The sequence below is a fragment of the Ursus americanus genome, chromosome 2 (genome assembly GCF_024610735.1).
Source record: "Ursus americanus isolate L20-20 chromosome 2, mUrsAme1.1.p, whole genome shotgun sequence".
Taxonomy (NCBI): Eukaryota; Metazoa; Chordata; class Mammalia; order Carnivora; family Ursidae; genus Ursus; species Ursus americanus.
This window is the reverse complement of record NC_142128.1, coordinates 50,146,151-50,172,392: the sequence shown is the minus strand read 5'-3', so window position 1 is coordinate 50,172,392 and position 26,242 is coordinate 50,146,151. Positions and strand designations below refer to the sequence as shown.

General features: G+C 39.0%; 2 protein-coding genes and 1 non-coding gene across 4 annotated transcripts in view; 2 read left to right on the top strand and 1 right to left on the bottom strand.

Annotated features, from left to right (window-relative positions):
* The window catches only part of AIDA (axin interactor, dorsalization associated), a 35,216-nt gene extending 29,419 nt beyond the window's left edge, over positions 1–5,797 (bottom strand). The window contains exon 1 of the mRNA XM_045809662.2: positions 5,517–5,797. Coding sequence (XP_045665618.1) covers positions 5,517–5,626 — 110 coding nt within the window. The 5' untranslated portion in view covers positions 5,627–5,797. The remainder of the gene's footprint in view (positions 1–5,516) is intronic.
* An 88-nt stretch (positions 5,798–5,885) lies between these two features.
* On the top strand, positions 5,886–26,153 carry BROX (BRO1 domain and CAAX motif containing). Of its 2 annotated transcripts, none has more exons than XM_045809660.2 (13): positions 5,886–6,252; positions 8,196–8,312; positions 10,987–11,093; positions 11,447–11,543; positions 14,992–15,087; positions 16,188–16,260; positions 17,602–17,707; positions 18,387–18,476; positions 19,840–19,925; positions 21,116–21,197; positions 21,515–21,665; positions 22,554–22,713; positions 23,723–26,153. In XM_045809660.2, the coding sequence occupies exons 2-13, from the start codon at positions 8,212–8,214 to the stop codon at positions 23,804–23,806; spliced, it is 1,233 nt and encodes a 410-aa protein (XP_045665616.1). In that variant the 5' UTR covers positions 5,886–6,252; positions 8,196–8,211; the 3' UTR covers positions 23,807–26,153. The 2 variants fall into 2 exon arrangements, with proteins under 2 accessions (XP_045665616.1, XP_045665617.1); XM_045809661.2 differs by lacking the exon at positions 5,886–6,252 and adding an exon at positions 6,611–6,732.
* LOC148110629 (U6 spliceosomal RNA) lies at positions 13,612–13,715 on the top strand. The gene has a single exon (XR_015723502.1). It is a non-coding gene; the product is annotated as a U6 spliceosomal RNA (small nuclear RNA).
* Positions 26,154–26,242: the final 89 nt, after the last annotated feature.

Sequence of the window (26,242 nt, the reverse complement as noted above, 5' to 3'; positions counted from 1 at the left end):
TTATGTGGTATTTATCTCAATTTTTAGAAATTTTTGCGGGAAAAAGACCCCAAAGAGTTGAGAGATTCTTTGATGAAACTTTTTGTAACTGGCAAAAGAATTTAAAACCGTAATTCTCAAGCTACTATACTATTCTGGGTGGAGAATGGAAGCAAGAACGCAAAGGGTTGCAAGTGTTAGATTTCCTACTAAGCCCACTGCAAAAGACAGTTCACGGAGTCTCCAAAAAAAAGTCTTAGATGAGAGTTCTATTCTATGTAATCATGTCTTTAAAGATCAGGTATAAAGTTCATTATATTTGATGGCCTCCATCCAATCTATGAAGGTATGCATCCTCCTTATCATAAAATATGAAAACTCCTACATAAAATCGTTGACACTTGCCAGGAATCACTCCACTATGTTACTTAAACTGTGTGCATCCATTTATTTTACCTCAAAAGGTAGAAACCCCATGATATCATCCTATGATGTCATTTAGAGACCCACTCTTTGTGGATTCTATACAGAGAAAGCACAAATAGAAACAGACATAGCCATTATCCTTGTCCTTGCTCTGCACTTGGTTTCTAACTCTTGCTGGCCTACCACTTATATGAAGTTCTCTTTTAGGAATTATAGTCTATATTTAATGATAGTCAACTACACATCCCCAGTCTCAGGGAAGTTTTAATGTGGCACAGTTTCTTTATTTGAAAAGTTCTACACATAATATGCTAAAAGTGACTGTTAACCTAAGCAGGGTCGCTGTCAGAGGAAAGGGGGTAGCTCTAAACTGCTCAAATGCTAACAGTCAGCAGACAAGGATGTTAAATTCAAACAGAATCCTGCTTTTAAAAATTAGGCAACAGACTGGGAGGAAATATTTGCAAATCATATATCTGACAAAGGACGTGTATCCAGAATATATAAAGAACCCTTATAAACTCAATAGGTAAAAAACAAGCACCCCAATTAAAATATGGGCAAAAGATTTGAATAGACATTTCCTAAACCAGACTTACAGAGGGAAAATAAGCATAAGAAAAGATGTTCAGCAGCATTAGTCATAAGAGAAAGGCAAATTAAAACTACAGTGAAGTACACTATACACCTACTAGAATGGCGATACTAGAAAAGACAGACGATGACAAATGCCATCAAGATGGAGAGCAGTAACTGTGAAACACGGCGGATAGAAACATAAAACTGTATCGCCAGTCTGGACAATATGGCAGTTTCCTCCAAAAAGTACACATAAATTTACCATACGAACCAGAAATTCCACTCCTTGGTATCTACCCAAAAAGGAATGAAAATACATGTGCACACAAAGACTTACATGTGAATGTTCACAAGAGCATTACTGATAATAGTCAAAAAGTAGAAACAACTCAAATGTCCCTTAACTAGTGAAAGGATACATGAACATGGTATATCCATTCAATGTAATGCTATCCAGCAGTAAAGAGGAACAAAGTACCGATATACATTCAACGTGGATGAACCTCAAACACATTATGCTAAATCAAAGAAGCCACATACAGAACATCACATTTTATATGATTCAATTTACATGAAATGTCCAGAAAAGACAAATCTTCAGAGACAGAATATACATTAGCAGTTGCCTGGGGCTGGGGCAGGAATATGGAATGATTGCAAATGGGCACAAAGGATCTTTGTGGGGTGATGGAAATGTTATAAAATTTGATTGTAGTGATGGTTGTACAACTTGGTAAATTTACTAAAAAAAAAAAAAAATCACTGGACTGAAGATGTACAATGGGTGAATTCCATGGTATGTAAGTCATACTATTTTAAAAACTATTTTAAAGACCTGGGTGAAAAAAATAATTTCCTAAATCCATAAATGATTGCACCATTTTAAGACAAAGTGAGACATGATTTTGTCCACTGAGGGACAATCCGCATGCTTTGGATATCAGATGAGCAACTAAAAGAGTTGACATTCTATTAGGAAAGGTGAGAAACCTCTCAAATAGTCTCTAGAGAATAATCTCATCCCACAAGGATGCCTACAGGTCAAACAGCACTATTCTCAAGAGGGAGTTTAAAATATACTTTAAACACATAAACAAGTGACTGAAAGAAACCCCACAACAATCCACGACAGAAATTAGTGCTTCTCAAACTATCTGTACTGAAGGACTAGTTTCCTTCCCCAATCTGTTCCAAGCTAACACTTCCATAAAATATAATAAAAACTCTCATGAAGATGTCGAATTGCTATTAAGTTTCTAAATCTTAAATTTCAATTCCTCTACCTCATTGCAGACCAGTACCCATCTGTGGACCCACTCTGAGAAGCACTGATGAAGGCATAATAAAGATGATTAAGAGCAATATTATTCAGTCTTCAAACTCATTCAAGAAGTATTTTTTGAGCATCCGTGTGCTAGATTAATACCTCAGCATTGATCCTGTGAAGCATCTGATTCTGAGCAACAGAGTCTATACCATTCTACTGTAAGTTTGGGGTCATGTATCCCCAGGTTGCTGAAAGATCTGGTCTGCTTCATGGAATTAAAATTGACCACGTATCTTTTGGCTAGCAATCCTAGTTTTGACATATTCGTTTAAGCCTTCCGACAGCACTTTAATATCAACTCAATGCTCCCACAGCATACTTCTGAATCTATATTCATTCTAAAGAATACAAAATATCTAAATAAACAATTATTTAATAACAGCCTAGCATCATTAGGACACTAAGTATATAGTAAAGAACAAGACAACACCTCCAACTCTGCCCTCTCAGAGTTTACATTCAAGTGGGGAAAGAGACAATAAACCAAATGAGTTTGTAAAATGTATTTTAGGTGGTGATAAATACCACGGAAAAAAATTAAGCAGGATTGGGGGGGGGGTCGGTTAGGATGTGTAAGACTAAGGTAGAGGGAGCTGGGGTGGATAACAGGTTTCACAATTTTAAACAAGGTATCTAGAGAGAACCTCACTGAGAAGATACCTGAACAAAGACCTGAAGGAGGTGACCAAGCGACCCAAGCAGATAATGAAGAGAGGAATGTTCCAGAAAAAGTACAAAAGCCCTAAGGCAGAAGCACACTACTGGAAACAGCAAGCAGTGTGGTAACATATATTCTTTTCATACTTCTGTAATAGCAAAACCCAAATACTTTAAAATCCTCCACTAGACTCTCAGGGTTTTGAGAGTACGAATCAAATCTACACATCTTTACATCCTCTGCTCTTGTCGTCGCTGAATGTTTAAGCTACAGTATTCTTACATTGTGATGGTATAAACATGTTTCTTTCCTCCCCAATATCCCCTCTCCTATAAATTCCCTGTGTGTTCCAAGACCATAAAGTCCTGCTGCCTACCCAATTAGAAATGCTAATTATCCTAGACTCTTCCACCTTCACTCTCAATTGTCACTAAATGCTGTCCACTAAATGCTGTCCACTCCTTTCTACAGTATTTACTGGCCCCCCAATGGTCTTCTTTTCTGCAGTCTTTCCTCCCAGATAACTGAAATAAAAAAGACAATTTGTCTTCATTTTTGAATATATTAATTTTAAATGCAACCTCATTTTATATGTAGCGTATGTGTTTGCAAAATTTAAGCCAATCATTACTCCTCTGATTTGAGACTGGCAGTTTCTATAATTTGAGAACTTCTCTGAATCATGAAGTTCAAAGGTTAGTACTATGGTCCAATAATAGATTTGTATGGGGCTATTACTCTCATTGAGATGTTTCTAGAAATTCCAGCTAAACAGCTTGCATACTCAATTTTCCTTTCAATTTCAATTGGACATGGTATTCTTCACTTTCCATTGTGAAGTCTGCAGCTGAGTGCCAACAGCTGCTAAGTCCCACCGCATCGCAAGTGAAGGCAGCTTTACATTTCGGGGTACGTGATTCTAGTTGACCGGCAGAATGAGTATACACAGGTGCTAACTGGCTATGGTATGGTTAAGATATGTTCTCTGGTAACGAAGGAAACCTTCTCATTTGTCCAATTCACTTACACACGGCATGTTAAATAAAGTGTCTTAAGCACTATGCCGTAGAGCAGTCAGGATTTGGAGTTAAAAAAAAAAAAAAATCCCAGATTTCATCAGCAGTTTTATGACCCCTGTTAATCTGTTTAACCTGAGCTTCAGTTTCCTCATTTTGTAAAATGAGAGTAACGTTCTCACTAAGTAGTTGCAGGAGCGAGTGAAGTCAAGTGAAGATGCAAGACAGACGCTAGTACTTGTTATACTTGGCAGCATGGCCCAGAGCACGGTTGTTTTCAGGGCTCTTTGAAACTACAAGCCAGTACTACGAGGGTAGAACACATCTGCACATTTAAATTATATTATGGTCAGATAAAAACAACTATTGTAGGGAAAGGAAAAAGAATTTAAAGCTTCCAAGTCTCAACCGTATATTCTTTCCAGAAGACACTGGGGGGGGGGAGATTTTACTCACATGGTTTCATACTCAGTAACACCTCAAACAATAACTTGCTTTTAACCAAAAAGTAAATTAATGGCAACAGTTTGCAAACAATGGCATTTTAGCAGGCAGTTCTTATTTTCAGTAAAAGGTGCAAGAAATTAAGCAAGGTTTTATATACACGTAAATCTTGTCTTTTAATTCAAAAAACACCCCTGAAATTTTTTGGGGGGGGGAGTCAGAAAGGCTATAAGAAATCCGACTTCGGGTCAAAGATCAAAGAAACTGGTACTCACAAAGTACCCTACGGCTATACATTAGAAACAGGACAAGGAGGAGGGACCCAAAATGGGAGTGGTGGCTCCCGTGCGTGGTCTATTAATTCAGTTTGCTCTCTTCTGTTCACATCCTGCGCGGACTCCACCCAAAGCAACCGAGCAAGGGGGTGGGTGGGACTCACACAGCCAAGCAAATAACAGTCCCAGAAACCGAAACGGAATCGAGGTGAATTGTGAAAACACGGCTCACCAGAAAGAGGGGTGGAGAAGGGGCGCCAGAGGGGACCCTTCCCTTGGCTGGTGAGGCGCCCCTGTTCGCTGCTTCCTGGGGGCGCCCCCTCCTTTCAAGCGCCCCCAGTTCCCCCCAGTCCTACACATGGGAGGAGGAAGGCACCATGCAGAGCAAGGCCACTCATCCCTGGAACGTGGGCGAGGAACACACAAGTATCCCTCAGAGATTCTAGAAAAGAAACTGAGGGGCAGCAACCTGAGTGAGGCGGGGGAAAGGAGGAAAGGAATCCGACTGCAGAGCGGGGGACAGGAACTACAGAGGTAGCCTGCCAGGGCGGGCGCCCCAGGAAAGAGAGGCTACCTGTTGAATGGAACTGGCCCTGTGGCGGCGGAGGGGGAGAGGGGCGCCAAAGCCCAGCGAGCGGACCGTCGTCTCCAGGGCAGCCCGTCCGGGGCCAGTGCGATCCCAGCCCCAGTGCCTGCGGGGGCCCCACCCTGGGAAGCCTTGGCTGCAGATAGAGATAAGAGACACCGACAGAAGAAAGGGGGAGGCGGCCGACTGGAGCCCGGCTGGCCCGCTCCCGCGGTTAGTCACTCACATCTGATACTCGTCTATCGCCTCCACCAGCTGGCCCCAAGAGTCGAAGTCGGCGCCTCTCCGAAAACTGGCGCCCCAGCGCTGCAGCAGACTCCGGGTCACCTCCGACATGGCCGGTGCCCACCCCGTCCCCTCCCGCCCCTACCCCAGCGAGGCCGGGCTCTAGGGCGCCATCCTCCCCGGGCCTGGCCCCGACATTAACAGGGCCAGGAGGAACCGCTACGGCCACCACCGCCACCCGCCGAGGAGCCGCCCAAGCCCATTTGCCGCCACAGCCAAACTTTGCGGCTCTGAAGAGGCCGCCCCGCCGAGGCTCCGCCCCCGAGGCCCCGCCCCGCGTTAGGTTGAGGCCGCCCCGCTCCCGCGAGGGCGGCCATCACTATTGAGGCCTTCTTCCTTGGCTTGGGAGGCCCGGCCGCGTCCTCTCTTCCTCTCAGGGGAAGAGACTGCAGTTCACGATTAAAGACTGGGGAAGAGTAGCTAGGACAGGGCCGAGGAACGGAGCGTTCCGAGGGGGCGCGACACGCGGCCTCTCCGCCCCTAAGAGGCGCGTACTGCCGCCTCGGTAGCTGTCATGGCGGCCCGGGCCACGTGACCCCGGCGCGGCGCAGGCCTGGTTGCTCGTCGCTCTGGTTCGGCAGCCCTGGCTCTCCGCCTCCCTCCCTTTCTCGTTTGCGGACTCGGACATTCCCTTTCTTCCCTCAGGAGGAGTGCTGCACAGATTTCCGAGAAATCCGGTAAGTTTGTCATGAGAATGGGCGTTTCCCCGTAACACCCCTACCCCTGGCGTTATCCCGGAGTCCCAAGCGATTGGGCCACCCCCTCCTTTTACACGCGTTTTAGTCTCCATGGACTCCTGGATAGTGGTCCAAAAAAGTCTCCTTCTAATGCCTTGAAACAAACAAAAGAAAGAAAATGCATGTTGGCCCCGCGAATCGATCGTATTAACAGCTAGGCTCGCCGTATCCCCTTGCCCTGTCTCCACTGGCAACCGGGGATGGTACAAGCTAAGTGGAGGTTTGTTCTGCCGTCGTCTGCCTGTATCTCCCGGGTGGAGAGTATCGGCTTTCCACGAAAATGCCTGTTCGGATAAGGGGCTCCTAGGGTTGGCGCCTGCGCAAGGTCGCCGCGCGCCGCCTCCAGGGGTCGGGGCTCGGGAGGAAGAGGCTGGGTGGTAAACAGGAAGTGGGCGCTCCGAGCTCGGGGGTGGCTTTCAGGTAGGTTTCTGGGGGACCCGGGGCCTCGCGAGTGGGGGCACCTTTCAATAGTCGGAGGCAGAGGAGGTGGCAGCTTCGATGCGACCGTTGTGCTGGTGGCTCTGGGGGCACCCTAGCATCTGCGGGTGGGTGTGTCGCTGTTCTCTCCACCCTCCGAATTCCTGAAAACAGGAATGGCACGTCTCAGAAAGGGGCAAGATGGGGCCGGGGCGGAGAGTACAGTACTTACCGTCTTAGTTCCTGAAGTCAAAATACACAGAACTGCAGACATTTTCATCCAGGAAGTGGAAATCCGCCTGGAAAGGGTATTTGTAGAAAATTTGCTGTCCCCAAATCAAGTGTATGGTGTGCCATTATTTCAGAAGGCTTGATTTATATGCACGTACACGATGTATTAATTTACTTATGTTATAAAGTTGGTTTACATGGATATTTAGAAGATTATATATATTCTTAAAAGAACTCGTTAAGTGTTTTGAGCCCTGAGTGAACTTGCTCAGTTTTTCATTGAGTATACAGTGCATTTGAATATCTGGTGCTCTCCCCAATCGGTTTTGTCGGGAATAGGTAAATATTCCTATGAAACTTGAGGAGGTGCAGCCCATGGTGGTTGTTTTTTTTTCCCCTCCTTAGTAAGAAAAGTCGGTCAACAACATTGTATAATGCCTTTAAGTTAATTAAACCTTATCAGGTTTTCTTGACTATGATTTCCTGGAATCTAATTGCCACATGTAAGTGTTGCACTGGGCCTTCCTGTATTTGCATTATCTAACCAAGGACTATTAGGCAAGTGACCTGCTTTTTTTTTTTTTTTTTTTAACCAAAAAGGAGTGGAACTTAATTTTTTTTTTTTAAGATTTATTTATTTGAGAGAGAGTGTGTGCAGGGGGAGAGGCAGAGGGAGGGGAAGGGAGAGAGAGAATCCTAAGCAGGCTCCACTTTCAATGCAGAGCCCAACTCTGGGCTGGATCTTAGCATCCTGAGATCATGACCTGAGTGGAAACCAAGAGTTGTACACTTAACCATCTGAGCCACCCAGGCGCCCTTGGGACTATTTTTTAAGTTGGCATTTCACATAGGTAGTTTTTAAAATATTTTGGGTTTATAGGATAGCAATTATTGATCAAGTATTGTGTTTTTTTATTCGTGAAAATTCTGATTCTTATTACTATTTTGTGGAAAGTATATTTAGTGTAGAAACACATGCCGTAACCAATTAATTGGCCTCAGCAGTATTGCGTTGGAAATACAGTTAATTTAAAATCTGTTTATTTCAAGTAACCTTAGCATTCTAAATAAGGGTCATTATTTGTACCTATGTATGTCTCATATATATGTGTGTATATATATATACTTTAAAAATATATACATATATCCTCAGTAAACTTTTAATTATTTTTATACTATCTATGTTGTTAAATGTTTCGTTTTTATTTTTGATATATTTCCTTTTATGTTTATAGGAAAGAGCTGGAGAAAATGACACATTGGTTTCATAGGAACCCATTAAAAGCCACAGCTCCTGTCGCTTTTAACTACTATGGTGTAGCCGCTGGCCCTGCTGCTTCAAAAATTTGCAGGTTAGTTTTCGTCATAAATCTCAGTAAGTACTGATAGAGCCACTTTAGGATACAAGGTGCTTCTTTAGGTTTCAATAGGCAATACAGAAGTATGTAACACATTGCCCAACCCTTAGACTCTTTATAAACTTACAAAGGACCTGTGAAGAGTGAAATAATAGATTATTTAAACTTTGGCAGTCATCTAGGCTTCAGTCCTTAATTTTAGATCAGTAAGTCCCAGAGAAGCTAAAACAATCACAATAAAAGAGTTAAGCTATATATTATAACAGTACAAGAGACTTCACAAAGCTGAACATGGATATTGTTAATTAGCCACATAGTAAATTCATGGAGTTCTGAGCAGGGAGAGATCCCAATAACCTGGAATAGGCTTTAGAGTTCATATAGGAGAAAGGAGTTGAGTTGGAGTTTAAATAAATTGTATGGCTCAGTTCAGGGGTTGGCAAACTGTCCTGCAGATTTGGCCCAGTGCCCGTTTTTATAAATAAAGTTTTGTTAGAACACAGCCATGTCACCTCACCCCATTTATTTATATATTGTCTCTGGCTGCCTTTGGCTGCTTTCCTCTACAACAGCAGAGTGCAGTAATGACTTTATGAACCACAAAACCTAAAATATTTACTTTCATGCTCTTTGTGGAAAAGGTTTGCTAATACTTGATTTAGAAGATTATAAGAAGTCATAGGGGAAAATCATTTCTGTCAGGAAAACCGTTAGGGGTAGTGAGTAGAGCAGTTTGGAACAAAAGAGCTATATATGCAAGAGATATCTCAAAGGAGGAATCAATTGGTCAGAGTTTTTGTTCTGGGAAGTTGAAAAGGATTCATTCTACATGAAAAAGCAACCTAGATGATCAAGACGTTGATGGTACCAGTAATGGAAAATTGAGAGCATTGCTGCTTTTTGTAGAAGTAATTGGAGCAAACGATCGGAAAACTGGCTTCTTTATCTAGATCAGAGGTCATCAGACTTTTTCTGTGAAGAGCTGAGTAGTAAACATTTTAAGCTTTGTGGGGCTATATACAATTGCTGTTGCATATTCTTCTTCGTCCATTTTTACAAAAATAAGCTGTGGGCCACACAAAAACAAGTTATAGGTTGTCGTTTGCCAACCCCTGATCTTACACTCCTAGAGGTTGGTCCTGGCTTAATTGTTTCATCTGTAGCATTGGGGAAGTCTCTTAACTTCTTTGGGTCTAATTATTCATCTGTAAAGATACATTTTTTTTCTGAAATTCTTTAATTTTAAGGTGAATATAACTTTATACAATTGGGTTGCAGATGATTGAGTGCCTATCCAGAAATAGCTAGCAAACTATTTGAGCCTAGATAGGCCTTAAGAATTCAACTTTTTTTCTGTTCCCAGAATTACTCTTGTCTAGCTTCTAGTTAAATAACTCAACAACCAAAAAAACACAAAAAACAAAACAAAACAAAAAAAACTCAACAATGGCAAATTCATAAGGTAGCCCATCCCATTTCTGGTCATCTGTATGTAATTGTTGGTATGTACTTTCTTGGAATAAGCCTTCATGGAACTTGTACCAGTGAGTAAACATTCCATCCAGACCATTTAAAATTAAATGTGCACTTTTTCTAAAGTGCGCACTTTCTTCTAAACATCACTGCTACATTATAGGCCTTGTAAATCTTAAAATATTTGAAATGTTAGTATTCTTTCATTCAGCAAAGAACTTTGAGTATGTGCTTTACCCTAGGCAGCTACTAAGTTATGGATATGTAGTCCCTAGTCTCTCAGTGCTAACAATTGAAGTGTAGTCTTTCATTAGTCATTTACATGCAAGTGTCTTCAGTCATTGTCCCTGCAAAATGATTTCTGAACCTTCATTAAGCAAGTTGCCTTCTGAAATTATATGTGGAACTGGAACCTAAGTTAGAGCTGATGATGTAGGTATCAGATCAGATGTGAAGTTATTAAGACTGCAAAAGAGAAAGGTGGAAAGCCAAAGACTGAACATTTTAAGGAACTTTTAGAGATAAGTGGAGATCCTGGAAATTTTAGTGTTAGTGGAATAGAAGGTGAAGAGAATTTCAAGAAGGAAATGGTGGATCTGCAACATTTATTCCTGCAGAGAAGTAAAGGAGAATGGAGACCAGGGAGCACTTTTAAAATGACTATGGCCACGTGTTCTCACACACTCTGGATGTGTTTGTTGACTTATAGGAAGCAATTTAAAAATAGGGTTTCCTACTTAATAAAATATATTGATATAATGTCAAGTTTTGAAATTTTAAGGCGATACTAAAACTGCATAAGCGTGTTAAATTTCCATTTTTCAGAAAACTTTTATTGTGAATTGGTCTGTTTAATTTACTCATTCTTGATTCCTTTCTCCCATCTCACATGCTTGTGTTAATTTGATTTTTTAAAATTGAAACTTGCTGTATATTGTTATTACGTAATTGTATCCACGATTAGCCCTTTAGATTGGACTGAGTTTATTTTGATACAACTTATAAAACAGTTATTATTAGAAATTTCATTTACCCCAAGTGTTAGTCCTAATTAAGTTTATTCCTGTGTAGTCTTAGTGATACCCTAGAGGAGGTGTTATTTTAAAGCTTTTTACAATGGAAACTTTTAAGGCACTTTTACATAGATTCATCATAATGCACCTTACTTAATTTTACTGTTTCTGTCTCATATAAGTGACTTGAGAGCATCCAGAGCACGACTGCTTGAACTCTTCACCGATTTGAGCTGTAATCCAGAAATGATGAAGAATGCATCAGATTCCTATTTTTCACTTTTACAAGGTTAGTTATTTGTGGGCACTTCAGAGTTTTTAAAAAACAGCTTTGCAGAAATTCACATTTAATTCTTAGGCTTTACAGATTTGAATAGTTTAGTCTTCTAGTCTGTATTCTTTGATATATTTGAGTTTCAGAAACGTGAGAATGTCAGGGTGGCATTGGTCCTTCTAACATTTTGAAAATTGAGTGGGTCCATATTTCATATTATGTTACCTTAGAAGAAGGTATGAGGTATAGAAGAGGAGAGAGGGGCTAGGAGTTTTCTTCAGGTATCTGGATAAGTCATTATCTGAAAAAATTTCTAAACGGAATTCCTGTTATTTCTTCTAAAACCGAAATGCTCTACCTTTTTACAGGCTTCATAAATTCATCGGATGAGTCTACCCAAGAAAGCAAGTTACGATATATTCAAAATTTCAAGTGGACTGATACATTGCAAGGACAGGTTCCAAGGTAAGCAAGCTAAAGATAAGAGGAATACTAAATGGAAGCCATTTTTATAACTAGTTAGCCAGTGGTTAACGCGTGGCCTCTGTATTTGAAGAAACAGAACATAGATCCGATCAGCATTTTCTCGTATTAGGTAATTAGTTAAAAACATTTGACCTAAACTCTTAATACATTCTATTAAGAAAAATATAATTTATTTCTTCTGGACCAAATCTGTTTTTGAGATAATCAGTACAAATGTTAACCAGACTTAAACACTCTTGGCTTTATAATAACACCCAAAGAACAGTTTGGGAATTTGGAATCCAAATCTATCTTTTAGTCTTTGCCTGCCTTCGAGGAGAGCAAAATTTTGTTTTTCACCTAGTTTTCTTTTCTGATAGATAGTTCAGATGTCTTTGGTCAGTCTCTTTCTCTTTGTCCCCAGTTCCATCCCAGCTCCATACTTTTTTGAGTCATAGTTTTATTTTCTTTCTAATTTCTCTTCAGTATGCTCTTTTAAAAAATTTCTCCTCAGAACTTTCTTATCACTCACTTGAAACTAATCAGAAGAGGTCTAGTTACAACAGGAAACATCATAATGGTGCTAAATTTTTATTGAATTTTTTTTTTTTAAGCACCATTGTATTATTTAAATGACCATGTATCCGGATCTCAGTTTGCTGTAAAAAGTTGTATAAAGTCAGAAGGGAAGGAAGTGGAGCTCGCTGAGAGACCCAAGGCAGGCATTGCAGTGGAAAGAGTGTGGACTTTGGATTCCTACATATTCAGGTGCAATCTCAGGTCTCTGTGTGAACACCTGCTTCAACTCTGGGTTGGGGTTACAGATACAGGGCTTGTGTGAGGAACAAAATAGGCAGATTTGTGGTAAGTGACTCAAGTAACTCCAGGTGTGTAATAGATATTTAGTAAATTGTTACTTTCCTTCCTTCCTTGGCAATATTGTATGTAGAATTCATAAATTTGGTAGGAAGTTGGAGGACTGTGGATTCTTTCCAAGTTTTAATATTCTGGGATACTAGTTTTCCAAGTCCTTGTTTTATGTTTTTCTTTATGTGACCCCTTTGTACTTCTAAAATTAAAGAATGTTTTTCTTCAAAAAGACGTTTTTTAGGGGCGCCTGGGTGGCACGGCGGTTAAGCATCTGGATTCGGCTCAGGGCGTGATCCCGGTGTTCTGGGATCGAGCCCCACATCGGGCTCCTCTGCTGTGAGCCTGCTTCTTCCTCTCCCACTTCCCCTGCTTGTGTTCCCTCTCTCTCTGGCTGTCTCTATCTCTGTCAAATAAATAAATTAAAAAAAAAATCTTCAAAAAGACGTTTTTTAGAGTCAAACCTCTATCGTTATTACATAACAAAACTTTGGCAGATTCTAAAATGTTTTGCGTTACATACATTTGGCACTTTTCCCCACCATGCCAAATTTCGATTCCTTGTGACAGCTTTTTTCCACGAATTTTATGAGACAGTGAAAAATTAGGTGATGAAGGCCTTAAGGAATGATACCCAATATTCTCTACATCTGAGATTTTTAAGTTGCTTATCTTTGATTGCTGTTTATTCAGTAGAAAATATGCTGTGAATATATCTGTTCTGAAAAATGTTTTTTCAGCTATATATATTCTGACTACTGAGATGTGGTACAGTAGAAATGGAGTGTTTGGGAACAAGGCAGACTGAAATAAATGAAGGATAAGAAGGGAGACAGTTAATGAGACTTAATATAAATTAGCAAAACTATCTTATTATTTAAAGGTAAACTTATAAGTTAGATATGCCTAGGGATTACCAGTTGTAATTCATTTGAAAGTTCTCAATGCTGAAAAGAATAAACTTTTTTTTTTAAAGATTTTATTTATTTATTTGTCAGAGAGCACTCACAAAGCAGGGGGAGAAGCAGGCTCCCCGCTGAGCAAGGAGCCCGTCGTCGGGCTTGATCCTAGGACCCTGGGATCATGACCAGAGCCGAAGGCAGATGCTTCTCTTCCTGAGCCACCAGGCATCCCAAGAATAAACTTTTAAACTATGTGTTACAGTTTTTTTCAGTGGGGTAAAACATTTTAAGTTTGTTTAGTGCTCGCTTGGGCAGCACATTACTAAAATTGGAATAGTAGAGAGATTAGCAGGGCCCCTTTTGGTAGGATGACACCCAAATTTGTGAAGCATTCCATTAAAGAAATACATAACTCATATTTTTGTGTATTATAACATATTAAACATGATAGTATGTAAGTTATCTTTGAATTGTGAATGTTTTATAACACCCCTCCTTTTTTTTTAGTCTAAAAAGTTTCCCTGTCTCCATTCCTTTTTTGAGGCAGCAGTTAAATAAAAAATGCAGAGTGGAGGGGCACCTGAGTGGCTTAGGCAGTTAGCATCCAGCTCTTGATTTTGGCTCAGGTTGTGATCTCAGGGTCATGAAATCAAGCCCTGCTTTGGGCTCCACCGCTCAGCGGGGAGTCTGCTTGAGATTCTCCTTCCCTCTCCCCTGCCCCTCCCCCCGCAAATGTGTGTGCCTGCTCGTACCCTCTCTCTCAAATAAATCTTTAAAAAATACAAAGTGGGACCATGATTCTAGTTTCTTCCCTTTAGGTAATTTTTCTGTATTGTGTGTATAAAATAAGGATATTATTTCTGTTCTCTTCATCATTTCAGATAAATGAGATAATATATAAAAAATTTTTCAGGTTCTTATCAAAACAGGAATGATTAAAAATTAGTATTACCTTATTTGCTACATAAGTTCTTGTCATCCTCTTGGTGTCATATCTAGTAATAGAATCTGAAGAAAACAAGTAAGACGTGTGTAAGACCTTTTTCTTTGTGGTATGCGTACTGACTGGCTTGGCAGTCAGAGTCTACCAGTTTCACGTCAGCTTAGCTTTTTGACCTCGATTTCTTTCTACAAACTGTGTGCTGTATCATGCTAGTTGGGTCACTACTCGCAGAAAAAATGTTTTCTTGTGCTTTAACAGCATCATTCCCTTACCTGGTGTATCCTTCTGCCTCTCTCCTGGCCATCTCTCAAGGCCTAATTCAGAGACTGTGTCTGCCATTAAACCTTCTTGAATCATTCTAGCCTGAAACAATCTCTCTTCTGAATGCCGTTGTTTTTAAATTGGTATAAGAACCACCCACTCCAGAATCAACTGGGTACTTAATTAAAAATATAGAGTCTGGGCCCCTCCTGGACTTTCTGATTCTCTGGAGTTGAGTCCCCATAATTTGTATTCTTAAAGCTAGTCTATGTACAGTAAGCTTTAAGAACCTACTATTCTTATGTTTACTATTATGGGCCATTATTTTTAGTCATTGAACACAAGGACTGTTTTCTTCATATTTCCAGTTCGCATGTAGTCCTTTTATACTTTTGAGTTGGATGTGCAGTGGGCTTCTTAGAGCAATGTCTCGGTAATTGACAGAACTTAATGACCCCCACGTTTATAATTCTAGTGCCCAGCAGGATGCCGTTTTTGAATTAATTTCCATGGGATTTAATGTAGCGTTATGGTATACCAAATATGCTTCAAGACTGGCTGGAAAAGAAAAGTAAGTCTAAAGGGGAGGGTTGTATACGTATGTGTTATTTTTCAAATATATGGAGATTTACTATTAAAAAGTCTGGGCTATTGATAAAAAATACCACTTCTGTAAAGTGAAAGGTTGCCTCGTAGTATGAGTGTTTTAAGTATCAATTATGGAGCCCAGTGTTAAAGGGGGGAAAAATTAATCTTGTCATGAGGAATGTCTTTCTAAATAAAACCCCAAACCTAGCAAAGGAAAAAATAGAATATTTGACTGCATAAAAGTACCATAAACAAAGTTAAAAAACAAGTGACAGTCAAAAAAATTGTGATGCATATGACAGATTGTTTTTATAATGGAAAAGGAAAGGAAAAGACCAACAAATCATTTGAAAATAAGCAAAGGACATAAACAGGCAACTCAGAGAAAAGAAATACAAAGATGTGAAAGATGTTTTGAAGGATTCAAGAATTGCGAAATGAGATAAGATGCAATTTTTATAATAGTAAAAATGGGCGTTAGCAATGTGAACCTGGCAGCCGACAGCTGTGGTGCATCTGGTCATGCATAGAATATGCAGTCATTTAAACATAAAGTGGAGGGGCGCCCAATGGCTCAGTCCATGGAGCATGCGACTCTTGATCTCAGAGTTGTGAGTTCAAGCCCCACGTTGGGTGTAGAGATTACTCAAAAATAAAGTCTTAAAAAAATAAATAAAATAAAGTTCAATTATATGTGCTGATGTAAAATTACCTCTAAAGTACTTAGATGATTAAAACAAGAGTAGAATAGCGAATATTATATATGTATTTTTTTTAAGTGTGTGCATACATTAAGTGTAGACTATTTGGCACTTGTTTAATGCACAGAAGATTATCTGGAAGTCCCAGCAACAAGCCTTTGTCCCAACCTATAGACAGGGTCTCTCTTTTTTTCATTTGTAGTGTCTTCTGTGGATATTTTCGATGTGCGTTTGTTTCTAAGTGTCAGATTTTTTTAAAAGGGAGAAAACTAGTGGTGAGAAATACAAATGACTAATTTGATTTTCTGATAATGCATTAGTTGTTGGTTTTAGTACAAGAAACAGGATTCATCCTCTAACTAATGTAACCACTATCTTTAAGCATAACGGAAGATGAAGCAAAAGAAGTCCATCGAAGCCTAAAAATTGCAGCGGGGATTTTTAAACATTTGAAGGTAAAATATAATAATAAAATACATTCCTAATGCGTTAATTCTTGAATAATTTTTCTTTCTTTGGGGGGTGGGGAAGGAATTATTTCACTTTGTAAAAAGATCCTAGTATAGGTTATTTTTCTTACATAGACTATTTTATTGATGATTGCAGCAATTACAGAATATCAAATGTCTTCATTTTAGAAAATCATCAGTGAATTTTATAATTAAAAAATTCAAGTTGTAATTCACTGGTTATTTTTTGTATCCTTTCAGTAAAGATAGGAAGCAAAGCATGAAAATTGACGGTTCTTACCATTTCTCATTGCTGTCTGTGGCAGTTGCCAGGATAAATCCTGATTCTGCAAAACTGAACTTCTGAGTGTATTCTCTGTATCTCCGTGAAAACTCTAGAGGGGCAATCAGTATGCACTAATTATATTAAATTTCCAGTGATGGAAATTCGGAGAAAGACTGATGTATTTAGCAATCAGGATTACCCCCACCTCATCCTAATTAAACTGCTATTTACTAAACACCTTCCAGAGGCCAATGATGAATTTTCTCATGATAAAATAAGATGCTTTTACAGTGATTAAAAACCTGTGATCCTGAGTTACCTACAGAATTGTAGACCTCTTTCTACTCTACAGTTATTAATATGAGTGAATAATTCTAGGTGTCATGCAAAAGAGAACTTCGGTTACTGTTTCAGACGTTTTCTAAGATGAAAATATAGCTTGCATATCGAAGCTATCCATTTTGACACAAGTTTTGCAAATGCAGATGAGAAGCTTTAAAAATTTTAGTGTACTGGAGATTTAGTTCTCTAGAAGCTTAGTATCACTCCTTTTTACACAGCTTTGGTGTCCTGAATTCTTTTGTTGTTTAGGATTTTTTTTTCTTAAAGACTTTTTAAAAAGCTTTTATTATTTTTAATTTTAATTTTATTTATCTGTTTTTAATATTTATTTTTTTGAGAGAAAGAGAGAGAGAGAGCAGGGGAGGGGCAGAGGGAGAGAGAAACCCAAGCAGACTCCATGCTGAGCCACGGAGCCCGACAGGGGCTCGATCTCAGGACTCTGAGATCACAACCAGAGCTGAAACCAAAAGTCATACATTTAACTGACTGCGCCATCCAGGTACCCCAAGATTTTATTTTTAAGTCATCCTACACCCAAGGTGGGGCTTGAACTTAAACAACCCTGAGATCAAGAGGCTCTACTGGCTGAGCCAGCCAGGCACCCCCTGAATTTCTGATAAATCCCCAAATTGAATGTCTCATAACTTCCATTTTGTTCATCTCTGACACCTGGGTTAAAATAAAATGTGACTTCTTTGTTGTTTTTCTTTCTTTCTCAGGAAAGTCATATCCCAAAGCTTATTACACCTGCAGAAAAGGGGAGGGATTTAGAGGCACGACTACTAGAAGCTTATGTTGTCCAGTGTCAGGCGGAAGCTCAAGAAGGTATCCTAAATATTGTAAGATTTTTTTTTTAAAAGAAATTCCTATTAGTATCTAATTTTTTTTAAAAATCAGAATTAACTGGATTTGAGTCTTGCATTTGAGAACTTTATAGTGAGGAACAACTTCACCTTCAGCATTTGCCTTCATGGATAGTTAGCAGGAAAAGGCCTTGCAGTTTAATGGCTCTTTTAAGGAGGATTTTGATGTCCTGCCATTTCTGACAACATCAGATTAATTCTGTAACTCCTCTTTTCCCTCTCTACCTTGCTCTTTCTTTTTTCTCTTCCACTGTTTGGCTTGCCTTTAAATCTTCACCTTTCAGTGGCAGGAAATAAATGAAGACTCCAGTAAAACCAGTAAAGAAACTTTATAGGCTTTTTGTTTTTCTTTATTTTAAATTCCAGGGCCCTGGAAGTGTTTGTTTTCCTCTGACATGCTGTTTTGTAGTAGTAATTTTTTGTGATTAGCTAGTAGTAATTGGCTAGTGATTTCAAGAAGCAGTATCAGAACCAGCAGACTCAGTGTTTTTGGTTTATGTTGCATTTCTGTAACTTACTTTTCGTGTAAAATTCTTAACAAAGTATTAAAATTCCAAATAGATTGTTGGGCTGTCTTTTCTTATTGTAACTAATGCAAGTCAACTTAATTACACATTCACTTTCTTGTGCTTTGGTTATAGTAACAATTGCTCGAGCAATTGAACTGAAACACGCTCCTGGACTGATTGCAGCGCTGGCGTATGAAACTGCCAACTTCTATCAGAAAGCTGGTGAGTTTATAATTCTCTTGTGACAGTTTTAGTCTTTAGATTTTCAGGTTAAACTCTTGGCTTAATAGGGAACAAGCAAAACAACAAGATTCTAAGGTTGTTTCATCATTTGCAAAACTGGAATAATGTCTGCGTTGTTTTATTATCTTGTTTAAAAGAACGAGAACTGTTCAGTTAATATGCTACATAAGTTTTCATGGAAAGGACAGAGCAATCCTTCTTAACCAGTTATATGTAATAACCATACAGATGTTTTAGTTTTGAAGTTTTTGTGATCTTAATAATAACCTTATAGTTTCTGTCATTAAACTGAACTCCAGAGAATTAACTAACCTGTAGTTTAACTGTTAGCAGGCATGAAGTTGGGACTAGAGCTCAGGTCTTCTCATGAGCCTATTATTCTTTTCATTCACTTACTTAGGAAACAAGGATTTGGTTCTATTTATGGGATGATTACAATTTTAGTTGCTAGCTATACAAAGATCTGTGCAACAGATTTACAGTCTGGGGAAGGTAAACACATAGGCACATTATTACAGCATAAAATAAGATGTCATTACAGCAGTGTAATAACCAAAGGATCTAGGCATGTTAGAGGAGATTGTCTAGGGGAAGGTGGCGTTTGAGCCTTACTTTGAAACATAAATAGAAGTTCCGAGTTTGCTAGGAAGCTTTACCATATGGGAAGAGTAGAACATTCTGTAGTACATACAGAGATAAGAAAGAGCTTCGCACATCCTGGGACCTTTAAACAGATGCCTTAGCTCAAACACAGGATGAGTGACAGGAGAGAAGGTTAGGAAAGTATGCATGTGTGAGATCTGCATTGGTTTGTAAGCCTATCTAAGAAGTTTGATTTTTATTCGGTAGATCATGGCGACCCATTAAGAGATATGAAGCAAATCTGACTTGATTGGATTTGAATTTAAGAAAGGTCCCTCTAATTGCAAGATGAGAAATGTGTTAGGCAAGATTCAGTGCTGTGGTGATGGACCAATAAGGAGAGTGTCCGTGTTTCTGACTTGGGTGACCACACTACGCATTGCTATGTTATATAGTTTTAAGAGAACAGACAGTATAACAGTATGTAATTTGTATCTTCTTGAGGTTCTACTTTTATCATTATCTTAATCTTGTTACATTAACCATCAAAAGACATACCATGTATTTAAACAATCTTATTATGTAGTTAAAATACAGTGATGGGGAAATACTTTAAAGCAAAGTTTTTTTGGGAAGATATGTAAATGTTCGAGTTTTAGACTTGAATGGCATTCTGCTTTTAGCATCTGAACACATGATCTAAAAGTCTTCTAGTGAATCAGGGTGAAATTATATTTTGCTTTTTAAAATGTAACTTTAGATCATACTTTATCCAGTTTGGAGCCTGCATATTCTGCTAAATGGAGAAAATATCTTCACTTGAAAATGTGTTTCTACACAGCTTATGTAAGTATTTATAACCTGAAAAACAATGTAAATTACTGTCTTTCCAGCCCCTTGAGTGCTAGGTCTGTCATCTTGTCAGACTCTTAACTAGCGTTTTATAGTAACAGACAGCTCTCAGTAAATGTTCATGGACAGTGCCGCCATTGTGAGCTGAAGCGGGTGGAAGGAGATGATGTAGAATTGTAGAACTGGGGGGCGCCTGGGTGGCACAGCGGTTAAGCATCTGCCTTCGGCTCAGGGCGTGATCCCGGCGTTCTGGGATCGAGTCCCACATCAGGCTCCTCCGCTAGGAGCCTGCTTCTTCCTCTCCCACTCCCCCTGCTTGTGTTCCCTCTCTCGCTGGCTGTCTCTATCTCTGTTGAATAAATAAATAAAATCTTTAAAAAAAAAAAAAAAAAAAGAATTGTAGACCTGGGTGATAGCGGTGGAATTACTGTTTGAGCGACACCCACTTTTAAGCGGGAGTCTTCCACCTACTTAACCAGAATTCTCTCCCTTCATCTTGTATATTGAAGAAGGTATTTACTGATTCTAATCTTAAGGCTTACCACCCAGTATGTCACCTGGATCTGCGCAGAACCATTAATACGCACTCTTCGAGAAGTTACTTATCAGTCGCTTACACCCACCAAACAAACTTACTTGTATTTTGGTTAGAATATCACGTGAGAGATAATCAAACACCTTTTTTGGATCCAGATGATATCTTATTTCTTATACCTTAAAAATCTGTTTTCAGGCGTACAGTGTTGGACCATTTACAGTCCCTGCATTTGATAGAGACATTTGAAGAGTGAGCATGTCCTACTACAGGCTGATAACATTTCTCTTGACAACTGTTTAGTCATTAGCCTTAGAATCCTCCCTCCCTCTCCCTCTGCTTTAGCACCGCAATTTCCCCTCCTTTATCTGCGGTGCCCAAACTGTAAAAACAGATTTCATTATTCAGAAATTTTTTTTTTGCTCCTAGCCCATAGTTAGAAGGTTAATTTGGCTCAAAACTTGACATAATCCCACTTTTTATACTAACAGAGATTGGGGGAAGCTTATTTAAGTAAAGAAGTGTAAGGGGTTGCATTGATACTTTAGCAGTGGACAAAGGCGCTCATTCATCTGATGCATATGTAAAACAATGTTAGCAGAAAGCAGCATTTGCAGAGAGAATGAATAAAAATTCGTTTCTTTATCAGGCTTACTGTTATCACGGTCAGACTTTGTTGGCTAGTGATAAGTGTGGTGAAGCAATCAGGTCTCTCCAAGAAGCAGAAAAATGTAAGTATTCCTGCCAGAATTTTAACTCCCTTTTTAAAAACAAATGTTTTATCGTAAAAGGAAATAAGCAGTTAAAAGAGATTTTGGCTGAGTTCGTGAAAGAGAACAGGACCGAGTGAGCGAATTGGACAGAGAAACAAAGTTTCAAAAGCCAAAAAATCTGGAGAAAATACCCCCTCTCCCCTTACACTATTACTGGTATTGTTGTCATATTAGGTAAGGAGCCGAAAAGTTCCTGTTATCTCTGATTCAATGCCTTTTTAGTACAGTCAATAATTAATTATAATCAAATGATTTTATATCTCTTTCACATGCAGTTTATGCAAAGGCAGAAGCATTGTGCAAAGAATATGGAGAAACCAAAGGACCTGGACCAACGGTCAAACCTTCAGGACACTTATTCTTTAGGAAACTTGGAAATCTTGTGAAGAATACCCTAGAGAAATGTCAGAGAGAAAATGGATTTATGTGGGTACAGCTTGGTATTATTTTAGTAACATTAATACAGTATATGTATTTATAATTATAATGTTTATTTATATTGTGTCCGTAATCTCACAGTTTCTTTTAGTCTCTACCCCCAAGATTTTATGTCAGATTGCATTTAAGTTTAACTCTAATTTTCTCTTTAAATTGGTAATAATGTGCCCTTGTGTTGGACCTGACTTTATCCTGCATCTGATGATGATATATAAAAGCAGATTTTAAAATTAAACGTAAGTTATTAACATATAGCTCACTTATAGTGTCTTAATTTTCCCTTAACTTTGCCTCCCTGCTGTTTCTTCCCCATATGTTATATATAGCTTCTCTCCTCCCTTCGCATATTCATCTCGCTCTGGTTGCACCTGCTTGTAAAGCAGGGAAATGGATTTTCTGTCAATCCTGCCTAGTCCCATCAAGCAGTTTTCCAGTGGTTAGTCAGCACCGTTCGAACTGTCGATCATCACCTGTGTAGGTCGGGAGAATCAGTTTTGTCCCCGCTTTTATCTCACGTTCTTCCCCTTATATTCTGCATCTGGTCACACTGAGCTCTTCTACTTGCTTAAACACGCCTAGTAGAACTTCCGTCACTTCTTTTGGGAAAGCGTTCCTGAACCACCCCCGCCCCCCAGCATTGGGGTTAATTGCCCCTGTTTCGTGTTCTCACGGTTTACAGCATCTGTTACAGCTCGAGTACGATGCTTTGTTGTTGACAAGTTTTCCTGTTTTGTCTACTCATGCAAGCTACACGAGGCAGGAGAATCTGGTCTTATTCATGATTAAATTGTCTCTCTCTTGCACAGGGCCTTGAACATAGTAGACACTCAAGCCGTTGACGAGTGAATGAATTGCTGTTTAAATTGCTTTTTGCAGTTACTTTCAGAAAATTCCAACAGAAGCTCCCCAACTGGAACTCAAAGCAAATTATGGTCTCGTAGAGCCTGTACCTTTTGAATTTCCTCCTACAAGTGCGCACTGGACACCAGACACACTGGCCGCATTTGACCTCACGAAGAGACCCAAGGATGACAGTGTACGAGATTGGCTTTCTACCGTTCGTTCACAGAAGTTCAAAAGGAGAATTCAGAATGAGCATTTTGCTATTTTTCTCTACTTAGTAGATCTGTACATTTGTCTGAACGTTAGATTAGCTGACTGCCGTGTTTGGTGTAATGTGTGTTGTTGAACTCCCTCAGAGATAGGATCTCTAGGCCTTCATTATCTTTTGATTTTCTATATAATCGAGGTTGTTTTCAAACACAGTTATCTTGCCTTTCTGTAGTTTATCGAGCCTCCTTGAAGAAGAGTGTGGGAGAAGAGGTCTCAAACGCATGGCTTGTCCATGTTTATATTGCTAGAGCAATACTTTTGTTTTTGCTTTAGCATACTGCAGGGTATTTGAAGATTTGATCTCATTTCAACATTCCATGAAGTCATCCAGGGGTAAAATAAGACCGCTTTTATTCATTTATATCTAAGTACATCTAGGTGTACTAAATCAAATAGATTAAGTGGAAAATTTGAGGCTTGTTTGCCAAAAGAGTAGGGTTCTGAAAAAAAGGGAATGGGAATTAATTTGCAGCCATAGCTCTTTCCTTGAAATGTTTTTATGTAATTTCATAATATAATTTTTTAAATATCATTTCCTCCCCATTCTAAAACCATTATTACTTAAAATGACTATCTTTTTATCCTGTTCAGCCTCTAAAATAATGCTGTAGGAGGTAGCCTGTTACTATCATGAGGTATTTTCACACTTAAGAGTTCCTCCTGCACGGATTCATCACTCAGTTTCTCCCTCCTCAGAAAGAGTAAGAGCACATTGGCTTGACGTTTCCCTACCCGGCTAGGGTCTCCTCTTCACTGGAATGTTGCTTTCTGGTTATGTCTTGAATTGATACGTAACTTCTGGAACAGCTGTGTTAATCTCAGTATTGTGTAATGAATACAGCATCTCTTAAAAGTCTAAGGTGGAAAAGATCTAGTGTTTGTTTTCCAAATCTTGGTTTATGTGTTTAACACTGTGTTTCTTTTCTCCCTAGACCAAACCCAAACCAGAAGAAGTGAAGCCTGTCAAAGAGCCAGATATCAAACCTCAGAAGGACACGGGCTGCTCCATCTCCTAACGCACACTGATCAGTGTGCGCTTTGAGTTTCTCCACCAGTAGATAAGACAAACCATGGAGCTTCCGCTCCTAGTTCTTGCAGTGTTTTCTCTGAAGCCTGTAGAATGATTTAGTACATTCGGAGGGAATCTGCCTTCAGTTTATTTGTTCTTGATTTTTAATGTAGTAGAGATGTTTCATGCTTGTTTCCAGGCTCCTTTTTAATCAGGACAACATGTAAAAGATTTTATTGTGTCTCTGAAGGGCATATTTGGTTGTTGGTTTTTGTCTCCGAACTCTGGGTAGTAATAAGTTTCTGGTTAATATATTATAGGCCCGAATCATGTGGTTTCAGGTCTGTTTTTCTATCTTCACATGCAAAAAGTTTATTTTCCTTTCTCTTATTTGATGCCAGAAGAGTGACAAGAGTTGGTTTTTAACCGAGAGTTGTTTCCCCTTCAGCATTGTGTTGTCACACAGACTTGTTACGTTCGGAGTCTGTTATCTTTCTGGTAGAAAAGTCATTTATCGTTGAAGGTCAGAAAATCTTCATAACAAATCCCTTACATATGTAAGAAGCTATAATTTGTTCAAATATCAGTGTTTATAGGTATTTCGAGACCATTTAAGAATTTACTCCAGGGGCGCCTGGCTGGCTCAGTGAGGGGAGCACGTGACTCTTGATCTCGGGGTTCTGAGTTCAAGCCCCATGTTGGACATAGAGATAACTCAAATAAATAAATAAATCTTTAAAAAAAAAGGCACATACTCCTATTCTGGTAGCCCTGCACTTTATTTCAGTCTCAGTAAACCTAGTGATTTTCACAAGTACCTTTCCTAATGGGTTTTTTTAGTTAGAGGACAGGACTTTATAACAGCTCTTAATGAACACCGAATGGAGATTTTTTTTGCAGAAGTGAGATATTGCATGATGTAAAGAAGAAACTTTAAACCTAAACGAGATAGGCTCTCCTGAATTACACTGGTAACTCAACATTTTGGCGACAGTAGTTATGGTAAAACGCCTTTGTTACCTGACTTCAGTGTGCATTGTTTCTATATGGTTTTCTAATACACACGTCCTATCCAGGTTGTATTGCTTTGGGCCAAAGGCCATAACAAAAACTTAAAGAGCAAGCATACGGTATACAAATAGCTTATAATATTTGAAACAGTTTAGCATATACACAAACCTGGGAAATAGTGGATGCATAATACTTTAACAAAAGTCACACATCTGTAGGTGTATCTTTTGATTATTCTTTGGGGTGTTAGCTAATTTTCCTATCGTAAGTGACAGATTGGTTCACTTAGTATAGAAATAACAATAGTGTGTATTGGGAGTTTACTATGTGCCAGGCCCTCTGCTGAACGCTTAGATAAACCATTGATTCCACACAGCAATAAGTAAATCTGCATAAAGTGTTAAAATAGTAATAAACATTTCATTGAGAAGAGTAAATAGGGGTGCCTAGCTGGCTCGGTTGGCAGGACATAACGACTCTTGATCTCAGGGTCGTGAGTTCGAGCCCCATGTTAGGTGTAGAGGTTACTAAAAGAAATAAAAAGAATGATTATGCCTATCTGAATCAATATTGTGTTCAAACAAATGATTACTTACATCATAGTTTTCACTCTTGAAAATACATAGAATCAGTAAGGGTTTTTTTAAAATATGTGGAAATGCTAATTACCCCTCACTGTATAACGTTTAATATTTGAAGCTGAAGATTCTAATAAGTGGAGTAATAACTGAACATTTAATTTTATTTTGCTGTGTACAGAAAAAATACTTTAATTAAATTTCATGTATTTCGTGTGCTACTGCAGAATCATTGGTTTGCTGTATGCCATTTACTGACAAAACTTGAAGCACTCCTTGATGCCAGCTTGTTGCTCTTGGCCTGTAGGACCTACTTATCTTGGGTACCAGTGCTTAACCTAGTTAACTAAATTTTCACATTGACATTTTGTGAATCATACTACCATATGTGGAATGAAAACATGTCGTACGGTCAGTGCTTCTGGAAAATGCAGGAAATACTGGTATTTCTTTAAATCATTGATTGGCAACTTCGACATGAGCAAGTAATAAATATCGTGTTGACTCAGCATAAGTGACGCTTTGTGACTAGAATCCCGTGTTATTTATCATATTCTCTAAAATGGTGTTGGAAATTTTTGGAAGCTAACAGATGTAAAGCAGTTGCATGAAGGCTGTAGAGGGATGTAACTTTGTGTTAACTGTGCATACATTTCATAGTTTAAGCTAGATAATGACACTAACATACTCTGCTAAAAGTGCTGTTTGTATAATGAATTATCTTTTTATTTATGAAAATAAAAGTAATTTTACTTAACGATTTCATTGGGATTTTGTTTTTTTGTTTTTTAAGATTTTATTTATTTGACGGAGAGACAGCCAGCGAGAGAGGGAACACAAGCAGGGGGAGTGGG